This window comes from Indicator indicator, chromosome Z (assembly GCF_027791375.1).
Source record: "Indicator indicator isolate 239-I01 chromosome Z, UM_Iind_1.1, whole genome shotgun sequence".
Lineage (NCBI taxonomy): Eukaryota > Metazoa > Chordata > Aves > Piciformes > Indicatoridae > Indicator > Indicator indicator.
The window spans coordinates 33,522,941-33,544,032 of NC_072053.1; the positions used below are offsets into that span (position 1 = coordinate 33,522,941).

The 21,092-nt window shown below is 38.6% G+C and overlaps 1 protein-coding gene across 1 annotated transcript in view; it reads left to right on the forward strand.

The window, feature by feature from the left end:
* The first annotated feature begins 45 nt into the window (after window positions 1–45).
* DMGDH (dimethylglycine dehydrogenase) overlaps window positions 46–21,092 on the forward strand; it is a 40,178-nt gene continuing 19,131 nt past the window's right edge. The window contains exons 1-7 of the mRNA XM_054397918.1: window positions 46–167; window positions 1,697–1,862; window positions 9,781–9,879; window positions 11,058–11,222; window positions 11,672–11,876; window positions 17,913–18,161; window positions 19,259–19,457. Coding sequence (XP_054253893.1) covers window positions 46–167; window positions 1,697–1,862; window positions 9,781–9,879; window positions 11,058–11,222; window positions 11,672–11,876; window positions 17,913–18,161; window positions 19,259–19,457 — 1,205 coding nt within the window. The remainder of the gene's footprint in view (window positions 168–1,696; window positions 1,863–9,780; window positions 9,880–11,057; window positions 11,223–11,671; window positions 11,877–17,912; window positions 18,162–19,258; window positions 19,458–21,092) is intronic.

Sequence of the window (21,092 nt, forward strand, 5' to 3'; positions counted from 1 at the left end):
CGTAGGCAGCGCTCTCCATCCTTGCTGCCGCGGGCTGTGTGAGCGATGAGCGCGGTGCTACGGGGAGCCCTCCAGCGGCTGCGGCCCCCCCGCGGCGGTGGCCGGCCCGGTGCCCTCGCCGCGGCTGCCCTGCGGCCCCTCAGCGGCGGCGCGAGCCCCCAGGGGCGGTGAGTGTGGGTCCGCGGGCCGGGCCGGGCGGGGGTCAACGAGAGACACGAGCGGAGGTTACTGGTGGTGCCTGTCAGCACGTGGCCTCCGCGCGCCGTACCCACGGGTCAAGCTGCTCGGCGCGTACTGCGAGAGGCAATGGGGGTGGGCTCCCGCCGTCGGCTTGGGGTGCTCCCGGAATCTGCGGGCAGGAGGTGCATCTCCCGTACACCTCGCATTCCTGTGTCAGACCTGACCCAGCCCCAGCTGAGCCCCACGCCTCATACAGAGAGATTCCTCTTGTCTTCGGAGCCTTATCAGTGAGAGAAAAATTACTTATTTTTACTGGCACCATCAAGCCTCTGGGTGAACCGTGTAGCTCACAGAGAAGGCACTCTGTGGATTTTTACCAGGCTACAGTGTCCGAAAAGAAAAGGTTTGCAATGAGCTGCAAGTCCAATGAGGAAGTATCAAGGTACAGCTTAAAAGAAGCGCAAGGAGTGCCTCTATGCTTGACCTTGGTTACCATGCACCTCAAAATTCAGTAGAGGAGCTGGCATGTCTTCCATCTGGCTGTTAAACAGATTACTGTTAACCTGAAAAAAATTAATACGTTATCTCAATAAAGAACGTGTGTGTGTGTGTGGTGCACCAAACAGAGAAGTGGTGTCCACTGCCCCTGTTTATTTTAGTTTTGATTCATTACCACATAGTGAACAAGCATGATGCATATTCATCTTGCATTTGTGTTTTAAGGTGTCATATGATGAGAGTGGAAGATAAATCGAAGGCTTTAAACAGTAGAAAGCCTTTTGCCAGACAAGTTGCAAATGTACAAGGAGGAGGGAGATAAATCTGAGTACTGATTAACTGCCTTGAAGAGATACCACAGTTTCACAGTAGTGTGTACTGCTGCTGTACTGAGAGGTCCTGTCTTGTCTCATGAAAAAAAATAAATTTTCTGATCTATCTTGCTGCTTTATGGATGGGGCAGTAAAGAGGAGGATCAGATGAGATGATGGAGAACACCTCTGCCTGTGGCGGCAGTTCTGGTTTATGCTGCTTTAAATGCGGTATCATGTAAGACAATTAATAAAAACTTGGTTTTGTAATGTTTTTACTTCAGCAAAGTAGAACACATCAAAATAGACCATGATAATATATATTAAATTTCATTGTTTGTTAACACATACACTGACCTTGTCTGCTGACATTGGCTTTAGAAATTTATTAAGGAGCCATTCTAAGCAAACTGCTTTTAATACTTGTTGTTATGTATTCTGTAGCACTTCTGAGAAATCGGGTTTTCACACTTATTTCAGGGGTACAATTTCTTATCGTCTACATTAAAGGTTTGTGGGACAAACAGAAAAAAAATTAAGTTGTTAGGTGGAAGGGAACTTATTTTGTTTCTCTTTTTTTTTTTTTGGTAGTATTACTGTTCAGGTGTATGACCCTTTGATAGCATTAACTTTAAAAGAAGGCAAGAGCGAATAGGTTCATTTTTTTTTTTAACTCTCTGTATTTTTTGTTGTTTTGTTTTTACCAGGAAAAAAACTTCATCTTCTTCCTTGGGGAAAGACAGAGCAGACACAGTGATCATTGGAGGTGGTTGCGTTGGTGTGAGTCTAGCCTATCACTTGGCTAAGGCTGGCTTGAAGGATGTAGTTCTGCTAGAAAAATCTGAGCTCACTGCAGGATCTACTTGGCATGCAGTAAGAAATATTTCATTAATCTCTTGGATTGCCAGAACTTTGTGTATCTAAGGGTGGTGGAAGTTTCATTCCCTTTATATTCCCTGGCTTTCTAGAGATTAAATATTTTGATTATCTCATAGATACAAGCTTTAACATGAAGATCTGCATTGATCTGCTATATGAGTTTTGGAAAGTTGGTTAAGCTATCATAGCTTAATGGAGTCATAGATTAGTTTGGGTTGGAAGTGACTTTTAAATGTGTTCCAGCACTCTGATCATTTTTGTGGCCTCCTCTGGGCTCACTCCCAACAAGTTAATATCCTTTCTGTCCTGAAGAGTCAAGAGCTGGACACTGTAATCCAGGTGAAGTCACTTCAAAGCAGAGCAGAGGAGCAGAATCCCCTCCCTTGACCTGCTGGCCATGCATCTTTTGATGCAGCCAAGGATGCCAGCTCATGTCCAGCTTTTCATCCATCAGTATCCTCAAGTCTACAGGGCTGAGAAGGACTCGATCACATCATCCCCCAGGCCTGTATTGATGCTAGAGGTGGCCCCAAACCAGGTGCAGGACACTTGGCTTTACTGAACCTTGTGGGGTTCACACAGACCATTCTCAAGCTTGTTCAGGTTCCTCAGGCATGTCAACTGCACCACTCAGCTTGGTGTTATCTGCAAACTTGCTGAGGGTGCACTCTACCCTATTGTCTGTATCATCGATGAAGTTATGAAACAGCACTGGTCCCTTTACAAACCCTGAGAGACACCACTTGCCACTAATCTCCAGGTGGATATCAAGTCATTGACCAGTACTCTCTGGATCTGTTGGTCTTCCCTTGTCCGCTGATGTAGTCACTCCATCATAGGCGGCCACTAGGTTGGTCAGGCAGGACTTGCCCTTTGTGAAGCCATGCTGTCTGTGTTGAATCACCTCCTTGTCATCCATGTGTCTTAGCATAGCTTCTAGGAGGGTCTTCTAGGTTCCATAGCTTCTAGGTTCCATAGTCTTACTGGGCACAGAGGAGATTCTGAGAGATCAGTAGTTCCCAGGGTTCTCCTTTCTACCATTTTTAAAAACAGGAGGTTTCCCTTTTCCCAGACTCCAAGGACTTCACCTGACTGTGGGGACTTTTCAGATATTCCAGAGAGTGTACATCAGCCAATTTCTTTGGAACATTGGGATGCATCTCATCGGGCCCCATAAACTTATGTATGTTAAGGTTCCTCAGGTGGTCTCGAACCTGTTTTTCTCTTACAGTGGGAAGGACTTTGTGCTTCCAGCCTGTGCTGGTTTGAGGCCAGCCAGAACATCTCTTGCCCCGAAAGAGTCAAAAGAATGACACACACAAACGGATTGGAGAGTGATGGAAAAGTTTAAATGGAAAAGCAAATTGGTGAAGCTACAGAAAACTACAAACTACAAAGCATAGTGGAAAAGAACATCCTAAAGCATACAGAACCCCCTCACAGAATTCCCAAAAGCTTCCCAATCCTCCCTTCCTCCCACCTGAGGGTCTACCCAATCCCTCAGGGCTCTTCCTTCCCCCCCTCCTACTGCTAGGCAAGTCTCAGGCTGGCCAGGTCTGAGACTGCCCCCCCCATTCTCCTCCTGGCATTAGGCCTAGACAGGCCTAAGAGGCCTTGAGGATACTCCCCCGGCATTACCCGATAAGAGAGGACATCTCCCAGGGGAGCAGAGGGAAGAAAGAGGAAGAGAATGACTCTGCAGATGGCTTTATAGGGCGCAGGATTTATGGGTAGAAATACGCCGTTTCCTGTGTCCACCCCTGTGGGTGGGCACCCAGGACACCAGAGGTGTATCTCATGCGGCAGTGGCAGGGGGCATCCAGCCTAAACTGCCACACAGCCCCATCCTGTGATCCATCCATTGGAGAGGTGTGGGAAGAGAGGTTGCCAGTGAGAACTGAAGCAAAGAAGTTGTTTAGTACTTCATCCTACTCCTCATCTGTTGTTACCAGCTAGCCAGTCTTGTTCATCAGGGAGGGTACATTGTCTTTCCTTTCCAGGCTAACATACCTGCAGAAGCCCTCCTTATTCTTGACAAGTTCAGTTGCAGCTGCAGCCAAGTTCACCTTTGCCTTTCTGACCTCTTCCCTACACAATCAGGCAGCATCTCTATGCTCTTCCCAGGACACATGTCCCCGATTTCACTGCCTCTAGAGTTCCTTCTTGCTCTTTAGTTTGACCAGCAGATCTCAACTCAGCCATGCTCATCTCTTGCCTTCGTTGCCTGATTTCTTACACATGGTGATTGAGAGCTCTTGTGCTCTAAAGAAAACTTCCTTAAAGATCTGCCAGTCTGTTCTGCTCCCTTGTCTCTGATGGCAGTCTCTCAAGGGTCCCACTGACTAACTCCTTGAAGAGCTAGAATTGTGCTTTCTTAAAATTCAGGGTCCTGATCTTACTCCACCTGACCCATATCCCTCTGGACTGTGAGGCTCAGACTGAATTCTATTTACAGAACAACAGGTGTAAAAAGTAATAAAAAATCTCTTTATTGAATAGAAAGCCAAAATAATGAATTGGAGAATGTTACCAAATGTTTCCCTTTTTGTCCATGGTGTTACACTCACTCACTCTAGCTTATTGCTTATGACTATGTAAAACCTCTCCATCAGTATTTGCTTTCTAGTGGAGCAGAGAGGCCAGAACAGCAGAGAAAATGCCTGCACTACCTTTATCGAAAAGGCTTGCCTTGTGGCACTTACTACAACAGAATTAGATACTAACATAGCAAGTCTTCTAGTTATGGGACAGGTTAAAATGGATTACTGTTAGGTAAACTACATGGTATGCTGTCTCTTTTCATTCCTCTCATAGAGTGCTCTGTCTGAAAAGGAACAAGTTAATAAATTTGTTTCAGGTGATGACAAAGATGAAAACTGACTGTGAGTTCTTTGTTATACTAGGTGATACAATACTAGATACAGATAACATTTCCTCACAGTGATACAATACTAGATACAGATAACATATAGTTAGCATGTGAAATGGTACATAGTATGTTGCTTGTGTCCACAAATATTTAAAGTCTGGTTCAGACATTGCTGTACTACACCACATTTTCCCTCTTTCACAGTCTAGTCAGTTCAGGATCACATTCGTATAGATCATATTCCTGCTAGTGTTACTGTAAAGCTTTCTACCTCTTCTCAGGTCTGAGATAGATTTGGCTGACTTTCATGTGTATTATTACAACAGCACAGAAAGTGTGCACCTTTTTGTATTTGCAGTAATAAGAAGATAAAAATAACAGAGCAACTGCTGCTCATTTCTGTACCTATCTAACCATGATGAAGTAGTGGTTATTGTGTGTGTGTAAATTAAGACTTAGGCTTTCATAGTTTTTAAAGTTGTACTCTTCTGCAGGTCAGATCATGTGCAATCTCACTGAAGCCGTCAGGAATGAGCAAGGCCTATAGAATTCACTCAGCAAATACATTTGTTGTGTTGTTACTTTTTAAAAAGATTTTTTCTGAGAAAATGTTTAGCATATTCTAGTATGTGGTACTTTTTCTTGCAACATGCAGTTGATTTTTGCTGCTGACAACGAAGCATAGCACAAGACTATAACTCATCATAACTTGGTCAAACTTACAAGAAGAGAGAATATAAGGTGTAAAAGTGTTAATACTTTCTCCCTCCCCGAATGCTAATTTAATAATGGCATTAGTATAAAATCCGAAACAGATTGGAATAGAACAAAACTGATATATAAACATTTCAACATAAAAAAATTTAAACTATAAAAATGCTTTGAAATATGTGTGTCAACTCTCCTAGCAAAGTACCCATTCTTAAAATTATTTTCCCAGACTGTGTTCATTTACAGTTACAAAATCCCTCCCTTACTAAAAGCAGGGCAAAATAAATCTCTTTTAAATACAGGGGTGGTTCACACTGAAACTCGGGAGAACATGTAGACATACTGGGAGGCCAGCTGGGATGGATACGGAGCTCATGATTGAGTTTCAAAGCAAAAATGCAGTATATAGGAGACAGAAGCAGGAAAAGGCTGTGAAGGACCAAGTTACAAAAATTGCCTGCACATATGAAGAGGATATTAGGAAAGGCAAAGTTCAAATGGAGTTAAGACTTGTAAGGAGCATTGAAGGCAATAAGAGGACCTCCTGCTGCTGCATTAGTAACAAAAGGCTATTTAAAAAATGTACAGGACGTGCTGAATGAAGTGGGTAGTTTAGTCACAGTGTACTGTAAGGCTGAGTTACTGAATGCCTTCTTCACATGGGTTTTCACTAACAAAGTTTCTCAGGCCTACGTGCTCTGAGCAGGGTTCAAAGCGAAGAGAAACTACTGGTAGTGGCTGAGGATCAAGCCACAGATTATTGAGAGAAATTGACTTGTGTGCATACATTGGACCAAATAGACTGCATCCAAGAATGCCACTGGTAGCACTGCAGGGCTAAAGATGTATCACCTTTGAAAGACTGTGGAGATAGATGGAAGTGTCCAACATTTGAAGAAGGGCATATGTATGCCTCCTTATAAAAAGCCAAAGAGATAAACTAAAGCCCAGCTAGGCATACTTTGGTTTTTGGGAAAATCATGGAATGAGTTTCAGTTCTGGGACTATAAAGGAGAATAAAGGTGATTTGGAACAGTCAGTGTAGATTTGCTGATTGCAAATCATGTCTGATGAAATCTGATTGCTTTCTGTGATAAAATGACTGAATTCATAGATCAGAGAACAGTTTTTGTAACATCCCTGGATTTTGGAAAGATTTTAGACAGTCTCCCATAATATTCCTATGTTTAATTGAAGATACAATGATCTGTATGGCTGAACAACTAAATAATTAAAAGCCAGTTTGGATAGTTGGTCTCAGATAGTAGTGGTTAATAGGTCATACTCAACCCAAAGCCTAGAAATAAGTGGAGAGTTATGGGGGTGTGTCCTGGGACTTGCCTTGTTTGATATCTTTAATAATAATCTGGAGCAGGTGACTGACTGCTCATCAGGTTTGCAGTTGACACCAAACTGGGAGGACCAGTTGACTCACTCAAGACCAGCTGATGCACAATGAAGGACCTAGACAGGATGGAAGGAACGGAACTCCAAGAGATTTAACAAGGACAAATGCAAAGTTCTGTATTTGGTCAGTGAGGTAGTGTAGTCTCTGTCCTTGGAGATTTTCAGGACCCGACTGGAGAAGATCTTGAGCAATGTAGTCTAACCTCATAGCTGACCATGCTCTGAGTATAAGATTGGATAGAAACCTCATAAGATCTCTAAGATTATTTCATTATCATTATTTTATGATTCTATTATATTAATTTTTTATATAGTCCAGTCAGGTTATAGCTGTCTCCCAACTTCACTCCTGAAACCAGAAACATTAATTATCTGAAGCCAAAGGCATCAGATGTGTTTGAAATTATTTTCTTCACTTAAATATGTCAGAAGTTTTCATTTAATTCCTACAGCTTAGTGCTCTCAAATCTATGTAGTTTGAAAGCTAACTTGCAAGTGATTTATGGTTGATTTTGTTTAAAACTGGTAACAGTGACCACTAAAATGGGATTTCCCTATATCTGGAAATTATGTTACATTTGGAAAAATAACAGAAGACCAGAACATTTTTACATGAATAAGACAGTAAGAATAATAGGTGATGACAAAATTTGCAGGTACAAGTGAATCAATTACTCACAGGTAATGGATTGGACATGGCTAAAGAAATGTAAACATTTCACAGCCTAGTTTATTTCTTTATTCTACATACATAGCAAAAAAGCCAAACCAAACCAACAAAAAACAAAACAAAACAAAAAAACACCCAAAACCAACCAAAACCCAAAAAAGCCCCACCCAACCTTTAGGTCATATTTGTTAAGAAACAAGTTTTCATTACAAATGCAGCAGTGAAAGAGACATGGGCTTTAGTCTGAGGTAATTACAATAAATTTGTTCACAACAGTGTGAAACTACATGTGACAAATGAGTTAAAAAATGCATTTAGTCAAATGTCTCCATGATGATCCAATTTGATAATAAGGACAAGCAGTGTTTTTCCAGGCTGTTAATTTATCCCATAGACTTTCTGAATCAACATGTCCACTTTGTGTTTAATGTGGCTCTTAATAGATTCCTCTCCCTACTGCAGATTTGTGTGATCACTTCTTAAATTCAGATTGTTTAGAAAATGAACAGTACCAAACATACTTCAGGAACCAGAGCCAAATTTATGAATAAAACAGGCACAACTGAAAAATATAGTGTTGGTAAATGATTGATTTTGCACTTTTTTCCATTGGTTTATTTTGCTATTGCAGTCATGTGGTACACTATGGTATATTATATAGACTTTATGATATCAGGAAGACAAAATGCTCATAAAGAAAGGTAGGAAAAGGTTCTAGCACTATGGCTAGCAAAAAGACATACAATCAGAAATGCCAGGCATTTATCATACTCTTGTTTGGAAAGTACTGAGTACCTGTCATCTCAGGCAGTGAGTGTGATTTACAGCTTTCATGGAACTGGTATCTGAGTCTGAGCTATTTGCGAAGAGTAATTTGAAGCTAATTGTTTCTGAAGAAAAACATCTGGTCTTAATTGTGAGGCTATACCAAGAAAGACAGGTTGAAAGAGGCCATGGTTTAACAAAGTGAGGATATGTTGTCTAATTAATGCAATATATGTTGATAGTGATCATGAAAGTGTAACATTTAGAAGGTTCTTAGCATAATTAAATTACTTTGAATTAAAATATATGTTTAAAACCCACTGAATCATGCTTTTGTTGTTCACATACATGGTTATTTCACCAACTTTAAAAGTTAAAGCCTTAAAATACTCAGCTCAGAGCATAGCTTGTAAATCAAAATCAGGAGTAGTCAATAGATGTGCATACTAAACAATCAAAACTATGTGTTTCTTTTCACCTAATTTCCTTCTGTGTTTTTTTTTTTTCTCTGAATGACAGTGAACTCAAAGGTGGACTCTGGCATCTAGTCCCGTTAGGGGCAGCAACCATCATCTATGAATAAACTCTATTTTAGTTAGCAAAACCCTGTAGTATATATATATTTAAGTCAGTGTTACTTAGCTTGAAAATCTAAGATAATTTTACATTTCTGTTGTATTACTTGGAAGAAGGCTTTTAGTGAGACATCAAATTCATGGGATACAAAGACCTATGCTTCAGTAACACTTTAATTCTGCCTTTTTAAAGTGCTAAATGTCTGCAGTTTTAAGCATTACTAGATTGATGGTCAGGATCTACTCTCCTGTAGGCAGATGAACAGTTTCCTTAAACATACCAGAGGCTGCAGTATGTTCTTGATTTTACTGTTGCATAAAAGCTTTCTGAAGTCAGACTTGGTAAAATGGTGTGCAAAATACATAGAGTAATTTCTTAAGCTTCTTCTGAAATGCAGCAATTGCTTTTTAACTTCCCCAGGAGACAGGCATTGAGAATAGAAGAATATTGACTTCCAATGCCCTACTCTTCACACCCCAGGAAAGTAGTAACTCCTGTTAAGAGCCAATCTTTGTAAAGTTTTAGTTTCTTTCCCATCTACATTTTCAAGAAGGAAAAAGGACATCTGGAGTTTTTCAGTTGATTTAGTTGATCAGGATTGAGGTTGTCTGTCTCTTACAAAAGATTTGAAAATGACAACTGAATAACTTAAAGAACAAAAACTGTAGAAGAGAACGAATGCAATAATATAATAGCTCAACAAATTTGGTAAGAAAAGACAGGTGCTAAAGTGCATGTTCAGAGAATGTCATAAGTAGGGAAAGAATTTTATTTTTGCCTTTGTAGCAGTTTATCCATGTGTTGTTTTCCTTTACATTATCTTGACAGTTCCTTTTTGAATAACACTTAGAAGAATGTTTAAAAATACTGCATTTCTAATCATATCTCAATGTTGTTCATATTTCTTATTTGAGGCTGGTTTAACTACTTATTTTCATCCTGGAATAAACCTGAAGAAAATCCATTCTTACAGCATCAAACTCTATGAAAAGCTGGAAGGAGAGACTGGACAGGTAATCTCCCTAACCTTTAAAGTGTTAATTCAGTTAAACACTAACCTTAATAACAATCTTTAAAAAAAAATGGAGTGGACAAGTTGTATGTGCCTGCATATTCATAACTTTCAAAATGCTCCCTTTTTATTGAACTATATTCTTCTGCTCCAATATCCATAATAATATGTTGCTTAGTCACTAAATATTGTAGGTAGTTTCTCAGATCTCTCTAAAGTGTAAAGAAATTGTTTTCATGAAGCATCTCAGAACCTCAGCAGACTGAGAGTCTTTAGCTTGGTATGGGAGTTAAAATAGCATCAAGAATCTATAATGCATAGACTGAATTATAATACATTCCTGCTTTAAATATGTCCACTATATGATGTAATGCTATAGCTACTTGAGAAAATTATTGCAATTCTTCCCATCCCTTTCAGGGTGTCTTTTTTAGTGGCCTAAGGAATGGTTATGCAGAGAAGCACAGGAGTAATCTTTATCTGGCATCACTGAGCCATATAGATTTCATGTTCTAAACTCAGACTTGCTCAGTCTGAAGCAAAAATTGCGTGATCCTCTCTGTATTAGTCTACAATGCTTTCTACCTTTTGCTGCACAGCTAGATAAGATACTACAGCAGATTATCAGTTTGAGTTCCACTAAAAAACTTATTCAGACATATTAATATCCTGTGAGGTAAGATAGAAAAGATGAAGTAAAATAGTGTATATCTGAAAGTGAGCATTCAGTTCCCAGCTGTATAAGGATTTCTTCTTTTATATAAAAACAACATAAAGAGGTAGTTGGTTATTTATTGTGTCAATGAAGGTGACTAGTTAGTTAAATTTATTCTGCAGTATCTCAATAGAAAATTATGCAAGTGATAGACTTCATTATAAATTGTTTTTTAGATGTATTTGTTTTTGAAAGCATATGAGTGCTTAAATGCAAATATTAATTATTAATACAAATAATAGTATCATGATATTCAATAAAAGCTTTTTACAACTGTTTTCAAGATAGTATTAACCTAGAAAGTTAATTCGATAACGGCTAAGTCCTACTCCTTCAAGGGAAGGAATTTGAATCTCTTTTCAGTGATGTTACTGGCAAAATTCCTATAGGCGTCCCTTAGGACGGGAACATGCATTTATGGAGATAAGTAAAGTCTCTGTAATTCACTTTTGTCTTTGTTTTAGGCTGTGGGGTTTCATCAGCCTGGAAGCATCAGAATTGCTTCAACCCCTACTAGGGTGGATGAATTCAAATACCAAATGACTCGTGTTGGCTGGCATCCCACAGAGCAGTACCTAATCATGCCTGAGAAAGTTCAAGAGCTATTTCCCTTACTGAACATGGATAAGGTATGAATATTTTATGAAAAATAACTTCCATTGCAATTAAACATTGGTCTATCAGATATATAGACATAAGGTGTGTTTCCTTTATATAAAATGTACAAAAAATTCTTGTTTTTCAGTGAAAAAAGATACATTATAAACTTAAATTCACATGCACTTTAGGGCATACTGTATGTCAGTGTGCATAGTGTTAATTATAATAATATTATAACATTAAAGCATTGCAACCTTTGATTTCATGGGAAAACTGAGCAATTTTACTTTGTTAGACCATTGTGAAGCTGGACGGCTGTAGCCATGATTCTGTTACACTTTCTGAAACTTATATTAACTTATGTTTTTTATTTGACTCCTTAAGGTTTACTTGCACTCAAGAAATAAGGGATTAAAAAAATAGTTTGTTTTGATAAATTTTAGTTTATTTCATTTTGTGTAATTTTACCTCTACTTAGGTTTTAGCTGGTCTGTATAACCCTGGAGATGGTCATATTGATCCCTATTCTCTCACTATGGCCTTGGCTGCAGGAGCCAGAAAATATGGTGCCCAATTAAATTACCCTGTTGAAGTGACTAATCTGAACTCCCGATCAGATGGAACATGGGAAGTTGAAACTCCACTGGGAGTAATTCTAGCAAAGAGAATTGTGAATACTGCAGGTAGGATTTAACATAAACATTTACATAATCTTCAGATTTACAAACTAGCCAACATGGCACAACTGTACTGAACTGTATATTGCAGTAAGTAATAAATGTTTTTGAACATTTACTTGGTTTGAAGTAAATTGTACTTTGCACTCATTAGTTTACAGGTTCATGAATATTTCGCTCTTATGTTAATTGGCCTTGACTAGGCATTAAAAATAATTCTTTATGGTTTGTCTCCAGCAGTTACTAGTCAGATTGTCTTGTTAAATTTTAATAGCAAAAGAGACTTTAACTTGTCTATGGTGAATTGTGTAGAAGAGAGGCTGTTGTCTATGAATATTGTCCTCTAGAATCTTACAAAAGCTACTTAGGAGGGGAGATGGGATGTACAAATGAAGTATAAATATCTCACTGTTTTTTTGAAGAGACTGAGGATTTGCAGCAAGAACTATAAAAATGGCTATGCCAATATTACCTTTCTCTAAGATTTAATTCTATCCTTGAAACATAAGAGTTTTGTTGCCCTTTGAGTAGTATTTTAAACTTGCACTTGTCTTAAAAATATATTTTTCATGTAACAAAATCTCCCAACTCAAAAGAGCTTTTATTTATATATACTATTTTTATTTTTCATTGTATTAAAGCTGCTAAAGTGATTATTTCTACTTCAAAGAGCTTTTGACCAAGAGTCACTGGAATTCATGTTTGCTTTCTAAACAAGTTGATAGGTCTGGAAAATTTTATTCAGTCTAAAATTCAACTTATTTTTGTGCTGCTTTATACATGTTGTAGAAAAATACTGTTGAAACTGTTAGCAGGTCCTACATGAAGTGTGCCATCTGCTTGCTAGTGGACTTCGTGTTTTCAATTGTTTGAAAACATGCCAAATACTTACCGTTTAGATGAAATTATTGCAGTCTCAAATCACATCTGCATTTTTAGGGCATGAATTTCTCACACATCCATTCCAGTGAGTAATCAGGCTTCAGTGATGGCTCAAGAGGACTTTCTCTTCTTGCTCAGGTGGGACAAGTGACCTGAGAGCAAGGATGTGTCCTTATAATTCCTTTTTACATCTCTGCAGTGAAAAAGAAGAAGAAAAAAATCTATTTCTGGTGCAGAACTGATAAAATTAAGAAGTTGAGTGAGAAAGGAACTCTTCTTGTTGATGCGTAGAGTAACCATATCTGACAACTGGAATTATGAGTGAGTTGGACTTGAAGATCAATAGACTGGCAGAGTGAAATGCTTGAGCAAGGTTCCTGGAGGAGGCTGGGAGCACTGTCAGCAAGTGGTACACCTATGTGCTAGAGGACTTGCTGAATAATGAAGCTCAAACTAGGAGACACTTGTTGGGAGGGCAGCAGTAGGGATGAATCATGAAGAGGGATAAGGGAAAGGGAGAAGGAGGTTTTTAATCAACAGTATTAGGAGAGATTCTTGGTTGTGTGTCAGGCTGAGACTGGAAAACTGAAACTGCCTGTGCATGAAAGACTGGTAGAGTAGCAAGGGATAGGTAGATGGGAGTAGTTTGAAAAGAAGAGAATGCCAGTGGAACAGAATTTGGCAAATGAGGGACACTGACTTGCTCACAGAGACAAAATAGCTGAAGAAGGATATAAGTCTTGGAGTAAAAAGGTTGGAGATTAAGACACCGGAAAAGAAAAGCAGGTGTGGGAGAAAAGATGAGGATGGTAAAAGATTGGGATGGAGAGAAATTTGGAGCAAATGGGATAAAAGGGCTGAACCATGAGAGGATGAGCTTTACTAGGTGATGTCAGTTCATGGCTTTCAGGTGTGAATTATGAAACAGCATTCTGTTGCAAAATCACAAGCTGTCATGCCAATAGGATATTTATGTCATTTTCTATACAGTGTGGATATATTTGTCTAGAACTGATCTGAAATTATGGAATGGAAAGGTGGTTCTTTTGGCAATCAAACTTCTTATTTAGAACACAAACTGCTAGGCATTCATTATTCCTATTAGCTCTGCAACATATGCATGAATTATCACAAGTGTGATATTTTCCTTGTTTTTCGATAGTGTACTTACTTTGGCTTACGTACCAGGTTGGCATTACAGAACGTTTTCTAGTAAATGCTTCTCAAAGTTTATTTGCAAAAATTACAGCACACTGATATAAAATTTTTGTGGTTTTATTGTTTAATAAGTTATTGAACCAACAATATATTTAGTTAATTCTCCTGTGTTCAGTCAGAATGCACATTTGACACACATATGGCTAAGAATATACAATACTGTATAACATATGTTTTCTATAAATGTTCTCTCAGCTAACATACATTCTTCTCAGCCTTGCTTCATTCCACTACCAATCATGACTGGGGTAATTCAGAGCTTGTATTTTGGGCTCATGTTGCAATATGAGCACAGAAAAATGTATCAGAAGATTCTCTACATTATCTCTCCCCCCTCATCCTCCAACTGACATCTGCTGTGGAACTGGAACAAACTGGTTGCAACCAATCTCTAGCTGTTCCTTATGTGATATTTCCATTTTGGATGAAAGCAGATGCCTAATAAATAATCCCTGACATGAACTAACTTGTACTGAGCCTGCTGAAGTAATTTGCAGCCTATTTATAACAGAATGTTTGATTAAAGTGTGCAAAAATAGAGAATTTAGTTTATATATACAGCATGTGTGTGTATCTAAGCACGCATTTGCAGACATGTATGTATACACATATGCATAATGATTGAAGATTTTTAAAAACAAGATAGTCAGATAACATATTTCAGCAGATATGCTAAGCAGTATCCCCAATAAACATTTCAGCATCAGATGTTTGCAATCTTTACAATTAATCTTCACAAATGTCCTAGAGATATAATTTACGCTTTTATCTTTGCCATGTGTGATAGGACTTGACAACCACTTCCAATCAGAATTTTGTTTCAGAGAATATATCCACCCTTTTGCCATTTTTGTGTTTGTAATAGCTTTTGCACACAGTTCAAACAAAGAAACTGTAGTATTTTTCATTTAGTAAACGTCAGCTGTTGTTGTTCTCAAGGATTAAATAAGCATTTACCATGTGTGATTTTTTTTAGAGGTACAATATTTAGGATTTGATTTTGAGCAAATCTAAACTATTTGCCTTTAATTCAAAACCAATTTAAAATCAGCTATGTTTGTAATGTACTTCTGCAAACTTAAAGGCTAAGAAATTTGTTACCTTGAAAGAAACAAAGTTAAGTTTCAAAGACCTAAGATGATGTCTACCATGTTAATTTTGTTTGAGAAGGTTGAATATGCTTGCTTTCTGTATGATCCCACTGTTTCTGTTTTAATGAGTACTATTTCTTTTCCAAATATCTCTTTAAGTCAAAACAATTTTTGAAGGAAAGCAGAGATGGAGTTTGCTGCTGCTTCACCTTTCCTTTGTGGATCATTAGCTGCCCTCATCTTAAAATAGTTTTCTTTGTAGATGACATGGAAATGTCCAAATCAAAATAAGTTCCCTAGAGATTGTTACCCTCCATGTAACCCCACATTTTTATTTGTCACATTTAATGGATGAAACCTTTGCAGATGTGTTAGAAATTCAGCTTCATCAGAATTTGATTGTGTTTTGTATAAGGAAGCAAATATCAGGTTTCAGTAGAGGATGTTTTGATTCACTCATTGTATGACTATGGCATGATCTTCCTGAGCCAATTTAAGACTTAACAGGTGTTCTGTCAATAAATCTCCTTTGAAGTGGTGAGGATGCCATTAAGAAGCCAAACCTTTACAGATGATAAATGCAGAACAATAGATACTGGGTTTTAGTATTTTCAGGGCAGGGGCTTTTAACTGAAGAGATCTCTGTCATGATTCTGGATTTCTTGCTCCCCTTCTTTAGGTGGTTATTGGCAATTGCCAAGTGAGTCACCACAGAAAACTTTTCTCCTGAGAAACTTGTGGCTGTTAGACTGTGAGACTGATCTGTAATATTAAATAAGAGATTGACAGCCCTCCTGGCATGAGTGAATGGCACAAGGCCACCATAGCCCAATTCAGTTTTCCTAATTGCCTGGGCTTTAGGCAGTGTCATCGATGAGAGGATGTACTCCCCAAGTTAATGTCAGCAAGCAGCCTTGACCAGCTTCTTCCTACAGACAGGGAGCCAAGCATGGTGACAAGGCTGGTGGAGCAGGAGTCAAGCCAGCAAGGGCTCTGTTGTACAGGGTGCAAGAGAGAGGGCAAGTCAGGCCCAAGCCTGGTAGCTGGGGTCAGCCCACAATCCGTATCTACAGACAGGCATGTGGGGATGAGGCACAGACGGAACCATAGTGAGGAAGTCAGGCAGAGGCCAAGCCAGGCAGTGGATCCAAAAGTCAGGAACAAGTCTGGTGACAGTAATCAGGGTCAGATACTGCCCCCTGGTCAACAGGCAGAACCACAAAGAAGTAGTCCACAGATCAGGGTATGGGTCAATGAGGTCCATGGCCAGACACAGGCATGGTTGTGACAGAGCGGTACACAGACACACCTACAGTCCATCCAGCGCAGGCAAGTTCTGAACGCTCCAGGGTGACCTGAAATGGGGCTTCTGGGCCTGTGGGCAGTGGTGTGGGCAGAAGTCCCAGATGAGGCTGTTCAGGATTGCTAATGTCTGGTAGTGCCCTCAGGGCTCTGAGGGTTAAATTTTGACCAGATTGTGAAGAGTATGAAATTGAAGAGAAAGGTAGGATCATTTAGGTAAGACAAATACGCAGCCAAAAGGAAGAGAAGTTATGCTTCATGCTAAGCTGGGCAGTGTGTCCCAGGAGAAAGGGCAGTTACGTTAGGCAGCAAATCTTGCTGGAGATACTTTTTTCATATGCAGGTTGGAGGCAGTTGGTTATGTAGGAACCAGGCTGACCTGCCTTCCTTTTTTTAGGTGGGGTACAGCACATAGCCTTTTATTTGTAAGGCCCTGATACTTCATCTGCTTTCATTTTGCCTTCTCCCAACCCTTACTTCCAGATTCCTGGGAAACTCCTGCTTCATTAGATTTTTGCCCTTCATTTCTACTTCTGAGACCTCTTCTCCTTGATGCAGAGTAAGGAGACTGGGGTGAGGGATATTACAAGCTGCACAGGGCAGCTGCCTTTGCAGTCAGTTTTGTCTGTCTGATTTGAAAATCTGTATGTTCTAACAGATGTGGGCTGTCATGCAGAGCCCAAACTAGTAAGGTAGTCACTCCTTGAATTTGACACAGGTACCTCACTAAGTCAATGTATCTTACCAGCTTAACCTGAACAGAGAAAAATTATATATTCTTTAATTTATGCCTAGTAGTTTACATGAAGGACCTTAAGCAGACTGCAGGGGCAGGAAGGTTGTTGCTCGCATTCTCTTGTCACAGTTTGTATCAGAACTTTTAACTGGCCAACTAAGGGAGAGCATGCTGATTACTGGCCAATATGAACATTATAATGAATTGATTGCTATGTGAGAGCCATAATTAGTGTGACTTTTATGATGCATGTGAAGGAAGAGGGAGACTTACATTCTTGAGATTACCTGACTAAAAATATCGTCTTTCTCTATTGGGGTGCTAGAATTTGAGTACTGTCTTGGGAAAATGTGCTGGCTCATTTGGTTGATAGTAAAGAGGCTACGTTAACACTTATGGTGTGAGCTAATTTATTCTAATTTTTAAGTGTCTCTTACTTTTCTAGGCCTGCATGACATTTCCTTTACTGAAATAAACCATGGGGTTTGTGAGACTGTTAATTAAATTATCTTCTAAACTTTTAGAGACCTAATTTATATATTACCAATTATTTCTGAAATATGTGTATACTAGAATAATATATAGTAGTATAATTAGAAACAAGAATGAGGAGTTATAGTGAGAAAATTCTACTGAGTAATACAAAAAATAATGTGCAAATAAAAAGTATGGAATGAAAGATATTGAAAGTATGGAAAACAAAAGTATGGATAATAAAGCACAGTGCTTCCTGAAGATGTATAATTGTTATTTTCCATTCACTGAAATTAGTATTTCAATATTTCTATTTTGTTTTTTTTTGGTCTTCTCTAGGCTTCTGGGCTCGTGATGTAGGCAAGATGATTGGCCTGCAGCACCCTCTCATACCTGTCCATCATCAGTACATTGTAACATCAACTATCCCTGAAGTGAAAGCCCTAAAAACAGAATTGCCAGTGATTCGTGATTTAGAAGGATCATATTATCTAAGGCAAGAAAGAGATGGTCTTTTATTTGGTCCATATGAAAGTGAGGAAAAGATGAAGCTGCAGGACTCATGGGTGACAAATGGAGTCCCACCAGGTAGTTAAGAATATTAAGTCTTTAAACTTGATAAACACTAGCAGACAGTGTAATCCTTACCCATCATGCTGCCTTATTTGATGGAAAATATAAAGTATTTGTGGTGTATGACTGTAATGCAGAAATTTGTTTCAAAGGATAACTTTTACTTTAAAGACACGAGCGAACAGAGTTTAAAATGTCCCATTAAAAAAAATGAAATAGGCACAGAACACACATCTGTCACATAGTCTTATACTACTCTTTCAACAGGTGCTGAAGTGTTGTGGTTAGATGTAGTCACCAAATCTGTTATGTAGACGTTTGCATCTGAATAGGGATTTTTCTAAGCTACAGTTCTCTCCAACATACTGACAGGGACTCTGAATTTTTTCACTTTCCTCAGAGATAATGTGGTTGGCAAATAGGAACACAGGTATAGCAAAGGGATGTCTTGGGAAAAATGCTGTGCTCAGTTATAAGTGCAAGAGATTTGTAGATTTGTACTGAATTTCTGTATTACAAAAATTGTAACTATGACATGCCGCTTCATATAATAGATTAAAAAAATGCTATGTTATATTTAGGCTCCAGCTTTTCACTCACAAGTTATATTGAGTCAATAGTGTTGCTGTTTTAAAAGACCAAAATGCATTTCCTGCATTGCTGGGCTTTGGATTGCACTAGCAAAGCTTACTGAACTTACTGTCTCTAGCAGTTATTAAGCCTCTCTACAAAGTGATGTTTAATAATGCTTCGAGCCCAGACTGATGGGTGAAATACTTCTGGAAATTCACTAAACACCATGGAAAAAAAAAGGTTTTATTAACTTAGAAGGAAGTTTCTGTGTTTCTTCACTTCCTTTCTACTATATTGTTAAATTTGTGTGACCTTAGGGTTAAACAAATATGTATAGAGGATAGAATAACTGCAGTGACAATAAACTTGATCCTGCAGGTAACTTGGGATTTATGCATGCTGTTTTTCTTGTGTAGGCTGGCAGAGGTTTGAACATACTGATGAATTCCATATAATTTTTATGATTGCGTAACTGTATTTAAAATGTAAATAAGTATATCAACGTAATTAAGTACATAATGAGTCAAATATTTGTGCAGGTTTTGGAAAAGAGCTTTTTGAGCCTGATTTAGACAGAATAATGGAGCATATTGAGGCTGCTATGGAAATGGTCCCCATTCTGAAAAAAGCAGATATCGTAAACACAATTGCTGGTCCTATCACCTATTCTCCAGACATTCTTCCTATGGTGGGACCACATCAGGGTGTCAGAAATTACTGGGTAGCTATTGGTTTTGGGTGAGTATATTGTTTGTGACAACCTTTTTTCTTTCATGTTCGTAAAGTGTTAGCTTAAGCTGCGCATGTTTTTATGGGTTGGGGGGTTGTTTTGCACACATTTTATGTAAAATGTAATTGGAAATAGTCTTAGTTACTGCCAACTACAGCATACTACAGCAGCTCATCCTTCTGTCTTACTTCTTCATAACTCTCACTGTTTTTTTTCAATTTGCTTCCTCCTTCCATTCAGGAGGCCAGTATCTGTGAGGCTTTGTGAAGCAGTAAGTCATGAGTAGTACTTGTTACTGTCTTTGTGGCAAGTTAAAGTCATAAAAGTGCTGGGTTTTACAATAGACTTCCCAGGTAATTTTACGTATTACTTTTCATTACAGTGTGTCAACAATTGTTTTGTCTATGCAGAAGCTGAAGCTGGGCAAGAATGAGTGGTACAGGGAGAACTCTTAATATGAAGTGTTAACTTTTTGGTGTAGAGTTGAAGATACGCTAGGCAGAAAACATTGCCAGCATACTGGGTAACTGCTCTAGGGATATGAAGACAGAATTGGTTTCGACTGTGGAAGGTTGAGCTGAAAAATTATGATGCTGGGTGTTAGAGGAAAGAAATGGAGAGGGCAGTGTGGCAGCAGGAAGGAGTGTTTTACTGGTCTCATTTTCTTGCCCATTGTTTTATTTTCTTTGAATGCAATTTATTTATGTACTCTGGCTGCACTAAAGCCAGTGGTAAACCACTTCTCATTAGTTACCTTAATTTGACCATTGATTCAAGATGGGTAGAATGGACTGAATACAATTTCAGACACCTGTTATCGAGCACATTCTGTTTACATTGTCATTCCAATTGCCTAATTTGCTGTTCAAAATCCAGCTCGGCTTTATCCAGGTTTGTTTTAATCCAAGACAAACAAACGCTCAGTTCATAAGATAAGGCAGTACCACTAACATGCTTTTCCAGGCCCTCAAAAGAAAAAGGTTTGGTAATTTTGCAATGATTCATTGTGAAAGGTATTCACCTTTGCTGCTTGGATTTTTTTTTTTTTAAGTTGTTATCTTTTAGTAACATTTGCAGAACTTACAGTTACAAAAGTGGTTTATCTAGTCCTTGCTCACCAAAAAGACCGTGTAAGTTCTTTACTCGGCTGCCAAAGCCTAGAATCCGTATTCCCTCATCAGTGTCAATGGGAGCAGAATCAAGGTCCCTACAGGAAAAAGTGAAGACCAGTGTTATAAGTTTAAGTTTCTTTAAACAACTTATTTCAGGAATTTGATTAATCTCTAAATGTTTAGACAGAGGTCTCCATTATGTTGCTGTCACTGGATTGCACTGTCTGCTTTTCAGGGACTTTTGACTCTGTTATATACTTATGGGTCACTGCAATGTTTCTACCAGTGTTGTAATCTTTTATGTGTATTAGCAAATCCTTATCTTGTAGTCAACTAGCAGGGACATTGTGAAAGAGGACTTAGTGCTGTTAGTTTAGGGGATTTTTGTTATCTAAAATTAGCAGTTTGGTAGGCATTTTAATGTGTAAAGAAGTTAATAAGTATAGTTAGCAGAGCTTGTAGCAGTGGTTATTATTAAGGTTGCTCAATGCTTCCCATTTTCAGTTACAGCTTCAAAAACTTAAACAAGAG